The 18,708-nt window shown below is 39.2% G+C and overlaps 1 protein-coding gene across 1 annotated transcript in view; it reads left to right on the top strand.

Annotated features, from left to right (window-relative positions):
* LOC121959766 (NAD(P) transhydrogenase, mitochondrial-like) overlaps positions 1 to 18,708 on the top strand; it is a 48,524-nt gene that overhangs the window by 19,264 nt on the left and 10,552 nt on the right. The window contains exons 8-19 of the mRNA XM_042509244.1: positions 418 to 605; positions 984 to 1,117; positions 1,733 to 1,924; positions 3,687 to 3,840; positions 6,636 to 6,797; positions 10,273 to 10,383; positions 13,002 to 13,147; positions 13,311 to 13,506; positions 14,200 to 14,433; positions 15,867 to 16,027; positions 17,066 to 17,245; positions 18,447 to 18,606. Of these exons, the coding sequence (XP_042365178.1) occupies positions 418 to 605; positions 984 to 1,117; positions 1,733 to 1,924; positions 3,687 to 3,840; positions 6,636 to 6,797; positions 10,273 to 10,383; positions 13,002 to 13,147; positions 13,311 to 13,506; positions 14,200 to 14,433; positions 15,867 to 16,027; positions 17,066 to 17,245; positions 18,447 to 18,606 (2,018 nt within the window). The remainder of the gene's footprint in view (positions 1 to 417; positions 606 to 983; positions 1,118 to 1,732; positions 1,925 to 3,686; positions 3,841 to 6,635; positions 6,798 to 10,272; positions 10,384 to 13,001; positions 13,148 to 13,310; positions 13,507 to 14,199; positions 14,434 to 15,866; positions 16,028 to 17,065; positions 17,246 to 18,446; positions 18,607 to 18,708) is intronic.

The raw sequence follows: 18,708 nt of genomic DNA, 5'->3' as shown, positions 1-18,708 counted from the left end.
TTGACTACTGTAATGGCAGCATCTGATGTGCTGTATGTGTGCCTGCAATCTAATTCAAACCTTACAGAGTTCCCACAAATCCATAAAGTCTTAAAAGGGATTGAAAAATTAGCATTAAAAAGTTTTGAATCAGTCTTTGATAAGAGTTAGAGAGAGAATTAGTTTGATGTTATTGTTTTGCAATTTGCAATGTGCAATGTCAGAAAAAAATGCTGGCATTGATTAGGAATTGGTGAGCTCGGAGGTATGTAATGCAGATGGGTCAAACAATTTGGAACTGGTTCTAGATTCCCATCCCTATATCAATTATAGTCCTTAAGACTTCAGTCTTTAGGACAACAAACACTTAGATTTATGTTGTTGTAGAGATGTTTTCCTTTTGCCTGGTTAAAGAACCATAACTTCTTTTTCTCCCAGAGCTGCAGCTTTGGAGCAGTTCAAATCTCTGGGCGCAGAGCCGCTGGAGGTGGACATTAAGGAGTCAGGAGAGGGTCAGGGAGGCTACGCCAAGGAAATGTCAAAAGAGTTCATAGAGGCAGAGATGAAGCTGTTTGCCAAACAGTGTCTGGATGTGGACATTGTCATCACCACTGCTCTCATCCCTGGTATGTACAGAGACACAGACTCACACACAGAGTAAACGCCAACTCTAAATGTAAAAACTGGGGGAACATTGCTGAGGCAAACAAACAGAAGGTTGTGAAATACCCGTATCTGAAATATCACAGAATGTGAGACATGTATTCTGGGCAGGTAGTCAAAGAATTTCGAAATAAAAAGGCTCAGTTATGGAATATTGACCATTAAAAAAAATTTTACAGGAACATATTTTACAACAGTTTTTGTTCCATTAGTCATTGGTTTCATTAGTTTTTGTACATTGTAAGGCCACATATCCACAGCAGCTGCTGTAGTAAATATTTTTCTCCTTTTGGGAATGTGTTACCAAAGCCTTGACGTCTTTTTCCATTGTAACACTGCAGGAAAGCGTGCACCCATCCTCATCACCAAACCAATGATAGAGAGCATGAAAGATGGCTCTGTAGTGGTGGACTTGGCAGCAGAGGCTGGAGGAAACATTGAGACCACCGTACCTGGAGAGCTGTCACTACACAAGGTCAGTGCACATACTAACACTGAAACAAAAAACAAAGGATTCTAGTTTATTTTAGGGCTGTCAGCGTTAACACATTACTAATTATGCAATTAAGATCCGTACATAAATGTGTTTTGTGTTTTGTTTCTTTTTTTCGTTTTTAATCACTTTAATTTCCGGCCGACATTCCTGTCTTTAAGAGGCTGTTAAAGCTACAGTGATGATACTGGTATTATATGAAATTAGAAGATCTGGGGAATTGTTTCTCAGGTGATGCGCTAAGTTACGCTCCAAAGTTAGGCTAAATTTGGACGATGGAAAAACACCATGGTCATTTCACAGTGGTTCCTTGACCTTTGCCCTGGGTTCTATGGTTACCCATGGGACTCCCCTATATGGACATTACCACTTCATGCTAGTCCTATGCAATTTTTTTTGACTCCTAATCAAAACAGTCTGGTAAGACTTGCTTTACCTTATTCTTTTGTTATGCAAGATAATGAAATTCAAAACCGATTAAAAAATGAAATTAATTTCTACTAATTTTTGAAATTCTGTGATTAAGTGGGATAAAAAATAAATAAATAAATACAAATTTAAAGGCATCTTTTGTTTTTTATTTTATTTCTTTTTTAGGGAGTGACCCATATCGGCTACACAGACCTGCCCAGCCGTTTACCAACACAGTCCAGCACTCTGTACTCCAACAACATTACTAAGTTGATGCGGGCCATCAGCCCTGACAAGGACAACTTTTACCTCGATGTCAAGGAAGAGTTTGACTATGGGACCATGGATCACGTCGTCAGGGGATCCATTGTCATGCAGGTACGAGGTCTGATGCGGACCACAGCTGAACAAACATGCATGTGTGTAAAGCTGAGCTGTCACCCAAATTTCTCAGCTGATAAGCAGGTTGCAGCACAGAGGAAAACGGAGCATCCATGCAGTCATGTAGAAATTCACTCAAAATGCATGCAGGTCTCTTTCACTGTCACTAGATGTCACCCTAAGAACACTTTCCATAAAGAGCGTATCTGCAGTTGCTACCAGAGTGATGTGCCCGCAATAAACACAAACTTTACTATCCATGTGTGAGCATTAACAGTGGAAAAAAATGTTTTATGAGCTTCTCACTCACTCTTTACTTAACCTTATTTTGTGCAATTATAAATTGAAATTTTCAGATAATTGTACTAAAATGTTGCTATTTTGTGGCAATTAAATTTTTATAGTAAAAAGTAAAAAGTTGTGCTTTTCAATACTGTTCTACATAGGAATGTTCCAGTCAAGTTTCTTTGCCTGATTCTTGTTTTTACCTGGATAATACAGCTGCACAGTGCACACTTCAAGTACTTAAAAGTTACTAAAATCCAATTAGTGCCTATGCTTGACAGTTCAATAGCTCTGCAGTGCAATACAAGAATCTGCATCCAAACAGTTCTTTAAGTTTTTTAAATTATTTTTACAAAACTAAAAAAGTGGACAACTAAAAAATATTTTATATGGCTCTTATCCCAATTCCACTTCTTACAGCATTTGTTTTCTTTTTTTTTCAACAAAATAAAGTAAAGTAAAATATGTCTTTAGAAATAGCTCTAAAATCCACTTAGTGCACTTCCACCAGTTTTGAGTGGAACAATTGTAATTGAGTATGCATCAGCAACAGAGGGCATTGCGTAATGCATAACGGCAGTAAATATTAGTAGAATGATGGCAGATCGCATTGATTGTTTGCTAGCGTTTGCTCTGTTATTGAAGATTTTAGCTTTTATCCAAAATAACAAGATCTGACCAAACTATTTATGTTAAAACATTAATTTATCACTTAGCTTTTCCACTGTAGCCTCCTCAGTCCTCTCTTCCCTTTTTATAGAACATGACATGCCCACTGTTCACGGTTCACACTTCAGATCATGGAAAACCTGGTATTTTTTGGTTCCTGCTGGGTTCCAGACCAATTCATTCTTGGTTGAAATTCTCCAAAGCGTTCAGAATAAGGTGCAGGAATGAGAATGGAACCTGTCACATGTTACACTGTGGTCAGTGGTAATATAGAAACAGTGTTGCATGCATATATTTTTGCTGTAAAATGCCCTGATCGGTAACAGAGTCACAGTTTTGCAAATTTATCCTTATAAAATGTTTGTTTTTATGCTCCATGTTAATATAAAAAAAACAAAAAAAAATATTGCTATTGGATTTTTAAAATTCTAATGTGGCTTAGTCTTGGCCTTTTATTAACATTATTCATATCAGTCGTAAGTCATAGATTTTAGGGAGATTATTTTTTATCTTTTCTTTGAATGAACAAACAGTTTTCCCATTTCTGATCATAATAATGGCTACACTTCTTACAAATGATACTGAAGCATAGATATTACTTACTGATGACTAGTTTGCTTACTTTGATCTTGACAGCACAGTCTAATGATTCACAGATTTCTAAACACAACAGAGGTCACTGGACACCATCAGGTGATGAGATCAGGGAATAAAAAGTAGATATCTACAAGCCAAGCCATTAATATAGTGGTTAGGAAAGACTGATTGAACTCTTTCTTCTCCATCTCATTTTTGTCCCCTCCAGGATGGAAAGAACCTGTTCCCCGCTCCCCAGCCTAACAATGTGCCCACTGCAGCTCCACCTAAACCCAAGACCGTCCAGGAATTACAGAAAGAGAAGGCTGCACAAATCTCCCCCTTCAGGGCTACACTCACCACTGCTGGCGTGTACACTGGAGGTGAGTTGAATGTGCCATTAAATTTAGATTTTCTGGTTAAGGAGAAAATTCGACAAACTTTGGGTCTTAAAAGAACAGTTGACAAAAAAATATATATATAGAATTTTCCCTTACCTGTAGAGCTGTTTATCAATCTAGATTGTTTATTTATGAGTTGCAGAGAGTCGGAAGTATCCACCTGACATGACCTGATTACTCAACACAATCCACAGACCCGGTGGTGAGCAGTTTTATGTAGGAACCATTTTCTTTCTGCCAAACTACACTAGCCAACTGCATTATTGTGCAGAAGGAAGCTTGCATCTATGGGGAAAAGACTCCTGCTCAATTCAAAATAGCAACGGTAATGAGCTAACTAATAGTTTTATTCTGCTAGTTCACATGAGATAGCTAACATTACTGCTCAGCCAAGGTGGATGCCATTTTTGATTTCATCTCAGTCACATGCTCGAGCCTCTCGTCCACAAGTAGATGTACACTTTCTTCTGCAAGGTGAGTCAGATGGTAGTTGTTCGGCTGAAGAAAATAGTTCCTACATGAAACTGCTCCAAATAAGGTCTGTGGATTATCTTGAGTAACCGGGTCATGATTTCTGGAAAGAGACATTGCTGTTGAGTTTTTCAAATGTGGGGTTTTTTTTTTGTTTGTGTTTTTGCGCTTTAAGCACTGCGAGCTAACGGCTATTTAATTACATTATATTCAAGAGAAGGCAGACATTTCTACGGCTGATATCTTCAACACTCAGCAACTCACACCAAAAAAATCTAGATTGATAAATAGCACTGAATGTTAGAGGGAAAATATATATTTTTTAATATTTAGGTCCTATTTAGGTCAACTGTCCCTTAAAGGCCCATCGGAAGGTGAAGCACAGATTAATAATCAGCTTTCTAGGTCACTGCTGGAATGTGCACTAGAGGTGAGAAATGACACACACACACACACACACACACACACACACACACAGACACCCTGTCAGTTTCAGGAAGTGTGCATTGTAAAAAATAGTGTCAAGCTGAGTGTGTGTTTGAAGTAGTGCTGTAGTGAGTAGTTCCCATGGTGCCACACAGCAGCGCCCTGTGTAAGCGCGCCACATGCAGTTAATGTGGTTCACACATTGTTTAGGCACTCGGGTTGTTTCCTACTTAACACCACCACACAGCTGCTGGTGTTAGCTGCTCTCTTTTTAAAGAGTGAGAACTTACTTTGTGCTGGTTAAATGCTTATTAGTGTGGCATGGAAATTAGTCATTTTGGTCATTTTAGAGTGACTGTCACAGACCTAACTTCTTTTGCCACAGCAGAATGTTTGTTACATGCCACCAGCCTTGCAAATGGAACCAGACAAATTGCTCTTTGACTGTTAATTATACCTCTCTGTTAAAGTTAAAAGGAAAATAGGACATCATGGGTGGTCAAGTGCCGACCACATCTTGCAGTCAAAGAAAATATGCTTATAGCTGCGAAATATACTATTTCCAAAGATCATTTATCCTAATTAAACTGCTACTGTAAGCCAAGCGTTGAAAGATGATAACAGGATAGGAAAACACACAAAGTTAAGTGTATTTTAATCTGACCTCTCTTTAGTTTTGGCTTCTATTTTAAATATTGGATAGTTTTCTGCCTTGTTCTGAGAATGCATTAATATTTTCAACCTGGGACAAAGGGTTGCAGCGTGAGTTAATCACCAACTAAATTGATAACCGATTAAGTTGATTTTGGGGGGTGGCAGTTTTTCTAATTCCAGCCGTTTTATATGTGAATATTTTATGGTTTTGTTATGTTTTCTGAATGACAGTAAAGCAAATATTTAGGTTTAGGAAGACACTAATCGACATTTTCCACCATTTTTTTTTTTTTTTTTTATCGACCAAACAACTAATCGATTAATTGAGAAAATAATCAACAGATGTCTTGAAATAGTAAATATTTGTTAGTCAGTAATTGTTAGTTGCAGCACTGCTAAACATACTGTACACTAATGTTAATTATCTCAATTGTTTTCAGGTTGTTTAAACAAAATCTACCCCGTGGTAAACTGTAAGAGCTCTATAGATATTACAATTGCTCTCTTCTTTCGTTAAAGGGGACATGTTGTGCTCATTATAAGGTTTTATGCTTGTATTAAAGTTCTACTAGAGCATGTTTGCATGCTTTAATGGTTAAAAAAACAAACGATGCCCTCATTATTTTCTGTGCGGGAACACCTGTATTCAGTCTGTCTGAGTGAATACAGTTTTAGTGCCTGTCTCTTTCAACTTGCCTGTGGAAAAGGCTCAGTCTGCGCTGATTGATCAGCATTTCCAGGTCTTCCAGCATATGTTGGTGTGTCTGCATCATCATTAAAGCCTGGGAATAACTGTAATGGAGTATAGTGGCATTTCTACTGTGAAAAATCATCAATAAAAGCTTCTAAACCAGATGTGTTCCAGCAAAAATATGATTTGAAATCAGCAAGAAAGTAACCACATTGGCAACCAAGATTTCATGATTCACTGATGTTAGCATGCCCATGTTGCACTGTACGCTATGTAATTTAAACACTTACAGTAGTGTGCCAGGAACAGATGACTGTATAAAGAAATCTGTCATGATCTGACGTCTGTTCGTTGGAAACAGAGTATTCAGAGCAGTGTGCAGCCTGAAGTTGTCGCTCACAGGAATTACTTTTGCATATCTCATCATTTGAAACCTCGGCCACATTTACATCCAACATTTTAACATTGTGTTTAAAGCAGAAAAATTTTAAAAAGTTAACAGGTCCCATTTAACTTGCCTGTTTCTCTGTTGCAGGTGCTGCCACCATGATGGGTCTGGGTCTGTCAGCTCCTAACGCGGCCTTCACTCAGATGGTCACCACCTTCGGTCTTGCTGGCATTGTGGGATACCACACAGTGTGGGGAGTTACTCCAGCTCTGCATTCTCCTCTCATGTCTGTCACCAACGCAATCTCAGGTCAGTTGGGTTTTGTGTCTTTTACAAACACACTTTAGTATAATGCAGTCCTGTACACCTCCTCTGCTAGTCACATGCACACGGTAGGATGCAACAGAATGATCTGAAATCCATATGATTACATGTCACATTAATATTTTTGCTATAAATGTGATGATGAATATTCTTTGATACATCTGCACTGGAGTTGCCTGTCATATGATTAAATTTATGTATTCATCAAGATTAATTCAAATATGACCAGTTTAAGTTTCTGGACATGTAGACTGGACTTAGACTGGAATAGATTTGGACTATTCATGAAATGTGGAGAAAAATATGGCAGCAAATTACCATGAAATTCTAACATGTAGTACGCTCGTAGAAAATTGGAATAAAATATGTAAAACAAAGCATAAAGCATTCAAACATAAAGTAAATACCTAGCCTGGGGATCAAACATGTCAGTGCTGCAGGTCGATTTTCAGTGTCCATATAAAAACTTTAAAGATTGTGTCCTTATTGTCGGCTGCCGCTTAACACAGAGGGGTTAAGAGGTTAGAGAGGTAAGTGCATGTGTGTGTTCTCGTGGCTTTGATCACTCTTGAGACCCACACTGGGGTAGGAAGTAACACACTGTCGGTGATCTTTGAGGGTCAGGGAAGTCTTTTGCTTGTTTAGTCGCGCACACAGCCGGACATGAGAGTTCAGCTGCAGAGCCCAGCAGTGCAACAACCAAAAAACAGTTTTCACTTCCTTTTAAAACTTAATTACCTATACCTTTACCCGGATTTCACATTTCCATCCTCACACCATCTTACTTGTGCTCTGGTTCTGTGCCCTTTTTATTTTCAGTTCGGTTATCTCTCTTTTTTTCTTTTTTCTCCAACAATGTCTTAATTGATTTTAGTAACAATAAAAAGGACATACTTACATACCAGTACATGTATATATGAATGCACAATCAAGCAAACATTAAAAAAAAAACAGTTCATCTGAACAAAATCGATGACTGAAGATTTAACACACGTGTAACTTAGTAGAACATAAGACCATAAAAGAAAGAAATGAATACATAAAGTTCATTTAAAGGTTTTCCTTTCTGCTCTCCAATCTGTCTGCCCTCCATCTGTCCTCTTTTTCTCCCTTTTCAGGTATTTTCCCTTCATATTTGATCCTACTTTATTACCTTTTTTTTGTCGCTGACTGACTGTGGTTCTGGAAACAGTGAGACCAACATAATTCTGTTATTGTTGTGCCAGGCATCGTAAAGACACACACACACACACAATCACTCACAGACATTAGGGAATCCTATTGGAATTTAGGGCCTGAATGAGGGACAGTTATATTCTTCATGGGGAGATTATAGTGTTACATCCAGCAGTGACTCTGACTGGTGGGTCATCTTAAATTCTTTAGACGCTGGTCTCATATCCAGTGGCTCACTGAAGTGCATCTTTATATATCTGGTGTCTGATAGAAATGCTTTAATCTATTCGAGAGCACTGACTCACTGTCACACTCTGCCTGTAGCCTGTGAGCTGATGCTCGTCACAGCGACACACCTACAGGACATTGGGCCACCCAGTGTGTATATATATATTTATATCTATATGTGTGTGTGTGTGTGTGTGTGTGTGTGTGTGTGTGTGTGTGTGTGTGTGTCATAGTTGGTGTGTGTCCCCTGAAGCCTATTGGCTTTCTTTCTGGCTAATCTGTTAGTTGTTGTGCCCAGACATGTCTTTGATCTCCACCTATATGGTGTAACTGAATCTTTTGTTTTTTTGGATCAAGTAGCTCACAAAAAAGTAAAGTGTGCCAATTTTTGAGACAAATGTGTAAGTATCAGACTTGGTATCAGAGACGCCATGGCTTTCAGGGTGTGGCGTGTTGCACTCTGTCTCTATGAAGAAAATTGATGACCAGTGACCTCCTAACACACGTACGGGTGTTTTTGTGCTAGAAACCAAACCAAATCCTGTGAATTATGTCTTTATTATAACCTCATCACAATAACTTCTCATATTTCCTGCTCGAGTCATCCCTTTATGACAGTGGAAAGTTGTAATTAGTCTGTATTTATGCAGTAGAAGCTGTGAAATTATGTTTGGCAGCATTTGCAATTTGATTTTGTTTAGAAGCTGATATACACACTTCATTATAGAGTTGACTTTGGTGAAGAATAAAGTAGAGTAGAGTAGTAGAGAGAAGGTCAAACTTCACATATGGCTTACTTGAAAATTCAAACTAAGCAACAACAAGCACACATACACACTCTGTACCTGTAGTCAACCTAAATTGTATTCAAACACAATTCCGTGTGAATGCCGGCTCCCGGGGTGCTGTGTGTTGCATCTTACTGCCTGTAAGTCATTACAGAGCCGATGTTATCAAGGTTTCCTGAGCCTCTTTTGGTAAACACTCATTCTCTCTCCCTCTCTCTCTCTCTCTCTCTCTCTCTCTCTCTCTCTTTCTCTCTTTCTCTCTTTCTCTTTATGTCTTTATCAGTAAATCTCTCTATTTCTGTCTTTTTCCAATGTGGGAAGCAGACACAGTATTCTAACCTTAAAGGAATACTTCACTATAGTACTCTGAATTCATGAAAATGTCTTTCTTTCATGCCTATGGTGAATACAGAATGAAACAAATTGAAGTTATAGGGGTCCGCTTTTAACAACAGCAAAACCATTTTAAAAAACATCTGTTCAGAAACTCTGACATAACTCCTGCAGTATAATCCAAGTCTTATTTATCCTGTCGTATGCTCAGTGTGTCCCAAGCAGATAGCACTTACTAAAAGAGAATTGAACTGTAAGTGAATCTAGTAGATGCTCTCATCCAAGCCAGGCTCCATTGACAAAAAAAAAGTAATTTTACCTCTCTGAACACAGACCTTTTAAAACACCACAGTCACACAACACTAACAAAACTGATCAAGTCAGCGGCAAACCAGCAGCTCCAGTGTTCAGCGAGGTTAAATTACTGATTTTTCAATGGAGTCTTGCTGTGAAGAGAGCAGGTCATTTCCCTGTTGGAAATGGCTCTCTGTTGGTGTAATACGACTGGATAAATGAGACTTGGATGATACAGCATGAAATGTGTAAGGGTTTGTAAACGGAAGTTTTAATATAGTCTTGCTGCTATGAAATGCAGACCTCTATGACTTAAGTTCATAAAGAATTTTTTCAGTTCTGGTAATCTTTATTTAGAGAAGGCATATGAGAAAAACAAAGTTTCATAATAAATTCAACATAACATGGGTAATTGATATACAGTTGGTCTTTAGAGGGGTGAAGTATTCCTTTAAGAAGACAGCTAGAAAATGTCTCTTGATGTTAAAGTGCTAATAAGTGTCAAGATTACCTTTTTTTTATGGCTGAATTACTTTTTTCTTGTTGTTGTTTTTTCACATCTTCACCAAAGGCGTTAATGTCATGTATACTAAACTATAAAAGTGGAGGTTCATGAATACTAAAGTATTCTTGTTCTGCAGGTCTGACGGCTGTGGGTGGTCTGTCCCTGATGGGAGGCAGCTACACCCCAACAACTACTGCTGAGACACTGGCCGTGCTGGCTGCCTTCATCTCCTCGGTCAACATTGCTGGTGAGTCACCCGCACATAGACACCTCACAGTGATCCCTGCCAGTTACAGCAACCTTTAGCCAATAAAATATCAACTTAGGCTGGAGATTGAAGTGTTTTATATTGATTGTACAATAACATGCTTTTGAACCAAGTTTTGCAGCTGCCCTCTCTTACCACCTGCTCAGACCAGAGTTGGTGGCTCTGTCTTGGACCACACACATTCACCCGTGCTATTACACTTAATAATTCCCATTAAAATGACAAAGTGTTCCCGGAGTCATTACAATACTCATCACTCTCTAATAGTCCTGGGAAACAGTGTGTTCCTCCAGGTCTGAGCCATGGATTTGTCCTAATTCCTCCTGTTAGCTCATAGCTAGACACCAAGGGAGACTTCGACGCTTTGAGATGTTAACTTGCGTAGTGGTTTGGGTCACCCTTTTTGTTAAAATGCACCAAAGCTTTGAGTTTTATGTGTTAGAGACGCAGAGCACCACAATGTTTTTTAAGTTCAAGGCAAGGCTGTGAATCCTGCCACAAATCTCAGGCCCTCTAGGCTCTGTGGCATTACTGTTCAAACCACCTATTAGTCTTTTAGATTTCCCTCAGTGAAAGCATGCTGAAATACCACAGCCTTTATAGACATACCTAGTTTCATTTTTGATCTTCGACATGGGTTCGTTTCCACACGCACATTTCTAAGTGGTTTACCACATTACCCATAAACCCCTGGGAACAGAAAAAAACATTCCATGGAAAGGGACGAAACACAATAGTGAAATTTAGCTCCAATAAAACAGACCCCGAAATTTTTCAGTCTGTGTGTCTGTTCTGAGGAACAGGTCCTTGGCCGTAGCTTCTTGTTCTCTTGGTGTCTCCGCAGTAAGATGTGGGAATGCATGGAAAACACCTGGGTCTGTTGAATATCTCGAGTTAAATATGTTCAGTGTCTCATAATGCACATGTCAGTGTACGTTACCAGGTCTCGTCAGACTCCATATTTTCCCGTTGTTGCACCAGGCCGTTCACTGAGCTGAATCTTATTCGTAACTCAGATTTTTTGTTGTGGCTCAAATTACATCCATGCCAGAAACAGACCAGCCGAAAGTCTTTTGTTGAAACTTTGTGACTGCAAAAATGGTTGACTAAAAACTTTAAGTTTTTAACCACACTAACTAGGGCTGTACCCGACTTAGAATTAGGTCATTCGAATCAGATTTGATTCTAGACCCGTCCTGTATACCATTTTCTGGGCTCCGGAGCTTTGTCATTAATCAACAGTGAATAATTGTGAGCTTTTATAACGTTGTTGCAGGCTACAATGTGGAGTCACCAGACATCGATCACTACCACTAGCAGTAGCCCACACGAGACATTTATAGAACATCTGTAAATCGTAACATCTACTGTCTGCATGTGAGGTGTTAAGGGGACATCTGTAATTTGTAGCTACAGAAAATAACCTGGGTTACACTTCCTTAGTAATGAAATGTATCAACATATATACCCACTTATTCTCCTTCTATACTTTCAATACTTGCAGTATTGAATACATTGAATTTTCTTTAGGTTAGGATGGAGGAGGGAAACCTTCTTCTGTTATATTTTACAGCAGATTTGACACTTCACAGAGCTTCTAATTAAAATTTATGTTCTGAGTAAAAGCTTTGGGTCATGTAAATGCACATCTTATTGGATTACTTTATTTAACATCTATATAAACAGTTCAGTTTGAATCTCTAGCCAGAACAATTTAAATCGGGGTGAAGAAATATGTCCATGTCACTGCAACTTTTGAAAACATTGTTTTATGTCTAATATCAGCATGATGGTATTATTAGTCCGAACATATTGGCATGCTGATGTTAGCGTTTACCTTAAATCGCTGCTGCACACAGTACAGCCTCACAGAGCTTCTAGCATGGCTGCAGACTCAAAGTCCTTGTGACTTGGCCAGCGTTGCTGATTTGCCTCTGTTCTTGCAAAATTTCTAATTATAGTGTTAGCAGACCCATTCTGGGTTTAAAAAGCAAAATAACAAGAAGAAATGAGCGCATAATGGCTTTGCGTTGTTTAAATACATGAACATTCCCCCATATTAATATATTGACTCAGATAGGTCAGCAATAATATTAGTCATATAATGTTACATGTTTTAACTCAGACAGTCTATGACTAAAATTACATGAACTGGTAGGAAACAGGTGTTAGCCCCTGATTCACCTTTGCATGTATGGGTGCATGTGTGTGCGCGTTTTTACAGTCATGCCAGGGGGGAAAAAGGGAGACATACACACGGTAATGTGATCTCCTCCTGTAAAGCAGTGAGACACTGTCTGGTCCTGATTTGACACTTTTGAGGTTTTCTATTTGAAATATTTACACTGACATAAAGTAGACTCATTAAATTCCTAACATTGGTTATTGGGCTTGGCAACAGTTTTTAGCAATTGGCTTTAAAACACCTGTTTTCTAAAAATAGATATATTTCATGTACTTCAGGTGCCTCGACTCCTTCCTTTTTTAAATTTTTTTTTTTTAATATATATATAGTACTTTTACTACTGTCTTTTAAACCTGATTTTGTGCCACTGTATGTGCAGGTGTTATATTATTTTTCTCTGTCCCTCCCCCAGGTGGTTTCCTGGTGACAAAGAAGATGTTGGACATGTTCAAGCGCCCCAGTGATCCTCCAGAGTACAACTACCTGTATCTGCTTCCTGGCGGAGTCTTTGTCGGTGGCTACGCTGCTGCTCTGCAGTCTGGATACAACATTGAACAGGTGCTAGAGGATGTTTATGCCATGTCCCCCATGTTTCCCCAGATGTAGCACAAAACTTTCCAAGATAATCACTCAGCCTTATTTCTCTTCCTGTGGTCTCTTAATCCATGTCTGTAACCCACTTTTTTTTTTTTTTCCATTTTCTGTCTCTTTCCCTCACAAGATGATGTACTTGGGCTCAGGTCTGTGCTGTGTCGGTGCCCTGGCTGGCCTTTCCAACCAGTCCACAGCCCGTTTGGGTAATGCTTTGGGTATGATAGGAGTTGCTGGGGGGATTGCTGCCACCTTGGGTGCCCTCAAACCAAGTCCTGAGCTCCTGGCACAGATGAGTGCAGCCATGGCTGTTGGAGGCTCTACTGGTGAGTCAATGTGTATTTATTGTCAAAAAATGGAGACAGCATTCTTACAGGCAAACTCTAATGCTTGGAGAGTGTTGCAGCAGATGCAAATGTGTGGACATTGGTTTGTGTGTGTGTGTGTGTGTGTGTGTGTGTGTGTGTGTGTGTGTGTGTGTGTGTGTGTGTGCGTGTGCGTGTGCATGTGCATGTGCGTGCATGTATTCCAAGCTCGGCCAGATTAAGCAGCAGGTGTGCAGAGCGCAGAGAGTTTACATCAAACACAACATGACTAACTCCCCGCCAGACACAGGAGGTCTGTTGAAATGGTCAGCAGCATGTATTACTCACTTTCTTTTGCTCGTTCAGGACAGTTTGATCATTTAAATGTTAATTGTTCCAGTAACAAAGCAGAACGCTAGACTAAACTATCCACACAGACAGTAATGCTCATTTCCAGATACAGAAACGGTGCACAGTTTCCTACAGGACACACAAACACACACACACACATATACACAGTGTAGACCCACTCACAAACATGGAATTTCCCCGAACAGGCCTCATCAGCAACACCTGGTTCCTCAGATGGACCCACTTCCCAGCAGTCCTCTGAGTGTGTGTGCACGTGCTTGTGATTTGCATGTTATTAGCGTGTGGGTCTTTCTGGGCCAGTGCACATTTGTTATCTCCCTCTCTCTTTCTCTTTGCCTTTAGGCCTGGCCATAGCGAAGAAGATCCAGATCACTGACCTGCCCCAGCTGGTGGCTGCCTTCCACAGCTTGGTGGGCCTTGCAGCCGTGCTCACCTGTGTGGCCGAATACATGATCGAGTACCCCCACTTCGCCACAGACCCTGCAGCCAACCTCACCAAGATAATCGCCTACATCGGCACTTACATCGGTGGCATCACTTTCAGCGGCTCCTTGGTGGCGTACGGCAAACTGCAAGGTGACAGAAGCAGAATTGTTTATATAGTTAATATTCCTTGTAGAGCAAACATTTACACTTCCAGTATGCTGACACAAGGGACACACCTAGCATTTATGCACAATTATCGCACAGTTGATGTCAAAGTAAGACAAAAAAAAAATCCTAAACAGCATATCCAATGTAGTCCAATAAGTGTGTGGTATTTGACTCGCTCTTGTGTTTTTGGAGACCATAGCAGTTTTTTAATGTAACCGTAGACTGTAAAAATAATTTACACAGCCACTGTGACATCATGGTGGACCATTTAAAGCCATTTAACAGCACCATTTAAATGGGTGATTATATGAAAATTCACCCCCCTAACAATAGTCATTAATGTTAAGATTAGCTAAGGAGACCTTAACATGTTCATTTTTACTGTAAAGTTAGGGACTTTAACATGTGGGTTTGTGGTGACTGACTGACTTTTAGGGCAAGCCTCAAGCCATTCGAGGAATTTCTTTGGCATTCCCTTATTGGCTTAATTTTTCAACCCTGGAGGTTGCTGTTTTCCTGTTATAAGTTATTTAATTCAACTTTACTTGTAACTGCTTAGTTAGTAAACCTTTTGAGCAAAGTGGCTTGATTTCTTTCAGAAACATGGGAAGAGGAAGGCAACTTAAGGAAATGGCATACAAATTAGCCAGAAATTAGAAGAAAAAAAAAGGAAAGTAAAAAACAAACAAGAAAATTACCTAAAAAAAAGTGCTTAAAATGATTTTTTTTCCCTGTAACATTATTTTACATATATAATTTATTTCACTTGTTTTTGATAATGTGTAATACCCCCCCCAGTCCAGGTGTTAAAGGGTTGAAATATTACTCTGGCGATTGTAAACCTTAATTTGGTGTAAATTTTTTTTTTTTTGTTCAACCGGAGCTGTACATGTTATTGCACGTAAAATATTAAGGGTAAACTAAAGAAACATGGTGCGTTTATTGATGTGAATGACATGACTCAGAATTTTATTTCAGGATTAGTGGTATATTTATTTTTATGTCTGCTTGGCCGTACATCAGTTATCAACAAGAGAAGGTCTGATGCTTCAGACCTGCTGCTGCCTGCTGTGAGCGGAAAAGAGAGGAAAAAAAGAAAGTTCATTGGGTTCATGTGCTGGCACCGGTCCTAGCAGCCACACTGTAATTTCCATGTTGACTGCAAGTGTTTCATGAGGGCAAATTATGCATGAAAATGACATTCAGTTAATGACAAGTCTCCAGTGGTGGCTGCTGAAGGAGAAACCTAATGATATACACGCTATTTTCCGCCGTTTTTATTCATGCCTTTTTTTAAGACATCTTCACAGCTGATTGATGAGTAAATACAAGTGTTTATGTGCAGTTAGTGATTGGTGGTGTTTCTTAAATTCTCTATGAAATCCTTTCTGTCTGTCCCTCCTCTCTCCATGCAGGTATTCTGAACAGTGCTCCTCTGATGCTCCCTGGTCGTCATGCTCTGAACGGCACTCTCATGGCAGCCAGTATTGGTGGGATGATTCCCTACATGATGGACCCCAGTTACACCACAGGCATCACCTGTCTCGGATCTGTCTCTGCTCTCTCCGCTGTCATGGTATGGTGTGTGTGTGTTTTTGTTTGTGTTTGTGTTTGTAAAGCAAGATCACTTTATAGACGAATTGTGGACATACACCAAGTAGTGTTTTCATACATGAGACGATAAACAAAGAAAGAAAGAAGCGTAACAGCCTCGAACAGTGAGGGCCACTGCTTTCAGCAGCGATGGAAAGTTGATTACTTTTTCAGTGGAAGATGAAACTTTTGCATATGTCTAATCTGTATGTGATTTTTTTTTTTGTAAAAAATACAGGAAGGACAACATTAGAAACAAAGACAGATTTATAGACACTCCCCAGCTCACATGAAAGCAAAGATACTCCCACCACACAGAGCCAGAAACCAAAATGGTTCAAAGCAGCACCCCAAATAAATAAATGCGTCATCAAGTCAAGCAAAGCAAAGACAAAATACATAATGATAAATAATCAAGGACAGATAGATAAATAAATAAGTAGTAAATAGTCAAGGTATACGGTCTAAAATTTTAGTCAGACAGGTTTTAGAGATACTAAAAAATATACACAGTGACGTGTGACAGTTTCAGTATATTTCGCTTGCTTTGCAAATCGCTCTGCAAAATCAGCAACTTAAGTCAGTTAGGACAAGGGATGTTCAGTGCATCCCTGAAAAAATTAGATCAATATCATTTAAATTTCAGTCACACATGTATTAGTTTAAAACAGATAATAATAATAATTTTAAAGTACAGTATGATGCATAATCCATTGTGTGTGCATCAGTTCCTTCACCTTAAAAAAAAGTTCAGAACACACACTCCTGGATCTCCATGCTGCTTTGATAACTACAGGTGGTCACTGTTAACAAATATGCATTGATGATGGAGGGACAGAGGACAAGTGAATTTGATCTAATAGGAAGTGGTGGTGGAAAATGTAGGTGAAGGTGGAAAGACGTTCTGTCATGTTTAAGACAAACAGCTGTGTTTTTTCATCCTAATAGGGTTCAGTCAGTACATCGCTAAGCTGCAGCAGTGGATGAAACTTCTCTCCTGTTTTCATTTTCTCTCTTTCAGGGTGTCACATTGACTGCAGCTATCGGAGGCGCTGACATGCCGGTGGTGATCACCGTACTGAACAGTTACTCAGGCTGGGCCCTGTGTGCTGAGGGCTTCCTGCTCAATAACAACCTGCTGACCATCGTTGGAGCTCTCATCGGGTCGTCTGGAGCCATTCTGTCATATATTATGTGTGTGGTGAGTGGAACACAGTCTTGGTTTAAAGAAAACATATATCGTAGTGCTGCTGCCTTGAGCAGGGTGTTTGAAGGTCCTTAAAACTCTAAAAATGTCTTAAATTCAATTTTATAAATACAAAGCCTTAAAGGTCCCTTATTATTTTCATTTTCAGGGTCATCATTGTTTTTGGGGTGTCTGTCAAAACATGTTCACATGCTTTAATGTCTGAATGCGCCTGTATTCACCTTTCACCTGAAACACTCTGCTTTGATTGTTCCTGGCTCTTATTCTATCTGCGCTCTCAACGTCTGCACCATCATCACAACTGGGGAATGACAGTAACGGCACTGGGGTGGCACTTTGGACCTTTATATAACATAGCTGTGACATCACAATATCACTAAAGTCCTAACGGCTTGTTTAAAAGCACAGTTTCTGAACACAAACTATGTGCATTTACCTGTGGTTTGAGCATTTTGAAACTTTTACAGTTTTTTATTTGGCACCTATACCTCCTTTATACTTTTAAAAAATAACAGAAATATGACTTTTTACTATATGGGACCTCTAAAACTCATGAAATAGTATTAAAGTTGAATTTGTGAGGTCTTTAATTTATCCATCCTTTTAATTTATTTTTGTCAAAATGAAAATCTGCATGTTACAAATCTTTAAACCTACCACTGAACCTTACTGTTTTTTACATTGTTCTTGCGTTTATTTGTTGCCAAAATATGGATTAAACCTACTCACTCCAATAATCATATCCCCACATAAAATCTGCCTTTGCACAGGGACACATATTTACTTTTTACCTTTATACTTAATTGCAATGCTTGAATAAAAACGAGACGAATTGTCAAAAAGTATGCATTAAGATTGGCCAAAAATATCTTGAAAATGTCTTTAAAAGCATTATTTTTAAGTGTCTTAAACCTGTAGATGCTCTGTTGAGTCTCAGCAACACTGTAGTTGCACTTGATGTGTTTGTAGAGCAGTTTCATGTGGTTGTTCCTCTCCCGTCCACCAGGAGGGACTCTAACTTTACCATAGTAGTCCTGTTGTGAATAATAATCTCAGGTCACAAATATGTTTTTGGAATAATGTCCCTTTCAGATTTCCTCTGATTGCTGTATTTTTCTGTACACAATAAAGCAAAAGAAAAAGCTAATGAGTTCATAAAATAAATGAAATAAAAAATGTCTTTCTCCCCTCTCAGGCCATGAATCGCTCACTGGCTAACGTGATCTTGGGAGGCTACGGCACATCCTCCACCGGTACAGGAAAGCCCATGGAGATCACAGGGACGCACACAGAGGTCAACGTGGATCAGACCGTCGACATGATTAAAGACGCCCAGAACATAATCATCACTCCAGGTAAGACGCACACACAAGTGCAAGGACACAAACACACACTTCAGAGGTCTTGCACTTGAGTGGAAAAACATGGTACTTTGACTTTGCCAGTCACTTTTTTTT

Source organism: Plectropomus leopardus, chromosome 20 (genome assembly GCF_008729295.1).
Source record: "Plectropomus leopardus isolate mb chromosome 20, YSFRI_Pleo_2.0, whole genome shotgun sequence".
Classification (NCBI taxonomy): domain Eukaryota; kingdom Metazoa; phylum Chordata; class Actinopteri; order Perciformes; family Serranidae; genus Plectropomus; species Plectropomus leopardus.
The sequence above is the reverse complement of the archived record's forward strand: the minus strand, read 5'-3'. Positions and strand labels throughout refer to the sequence as shown.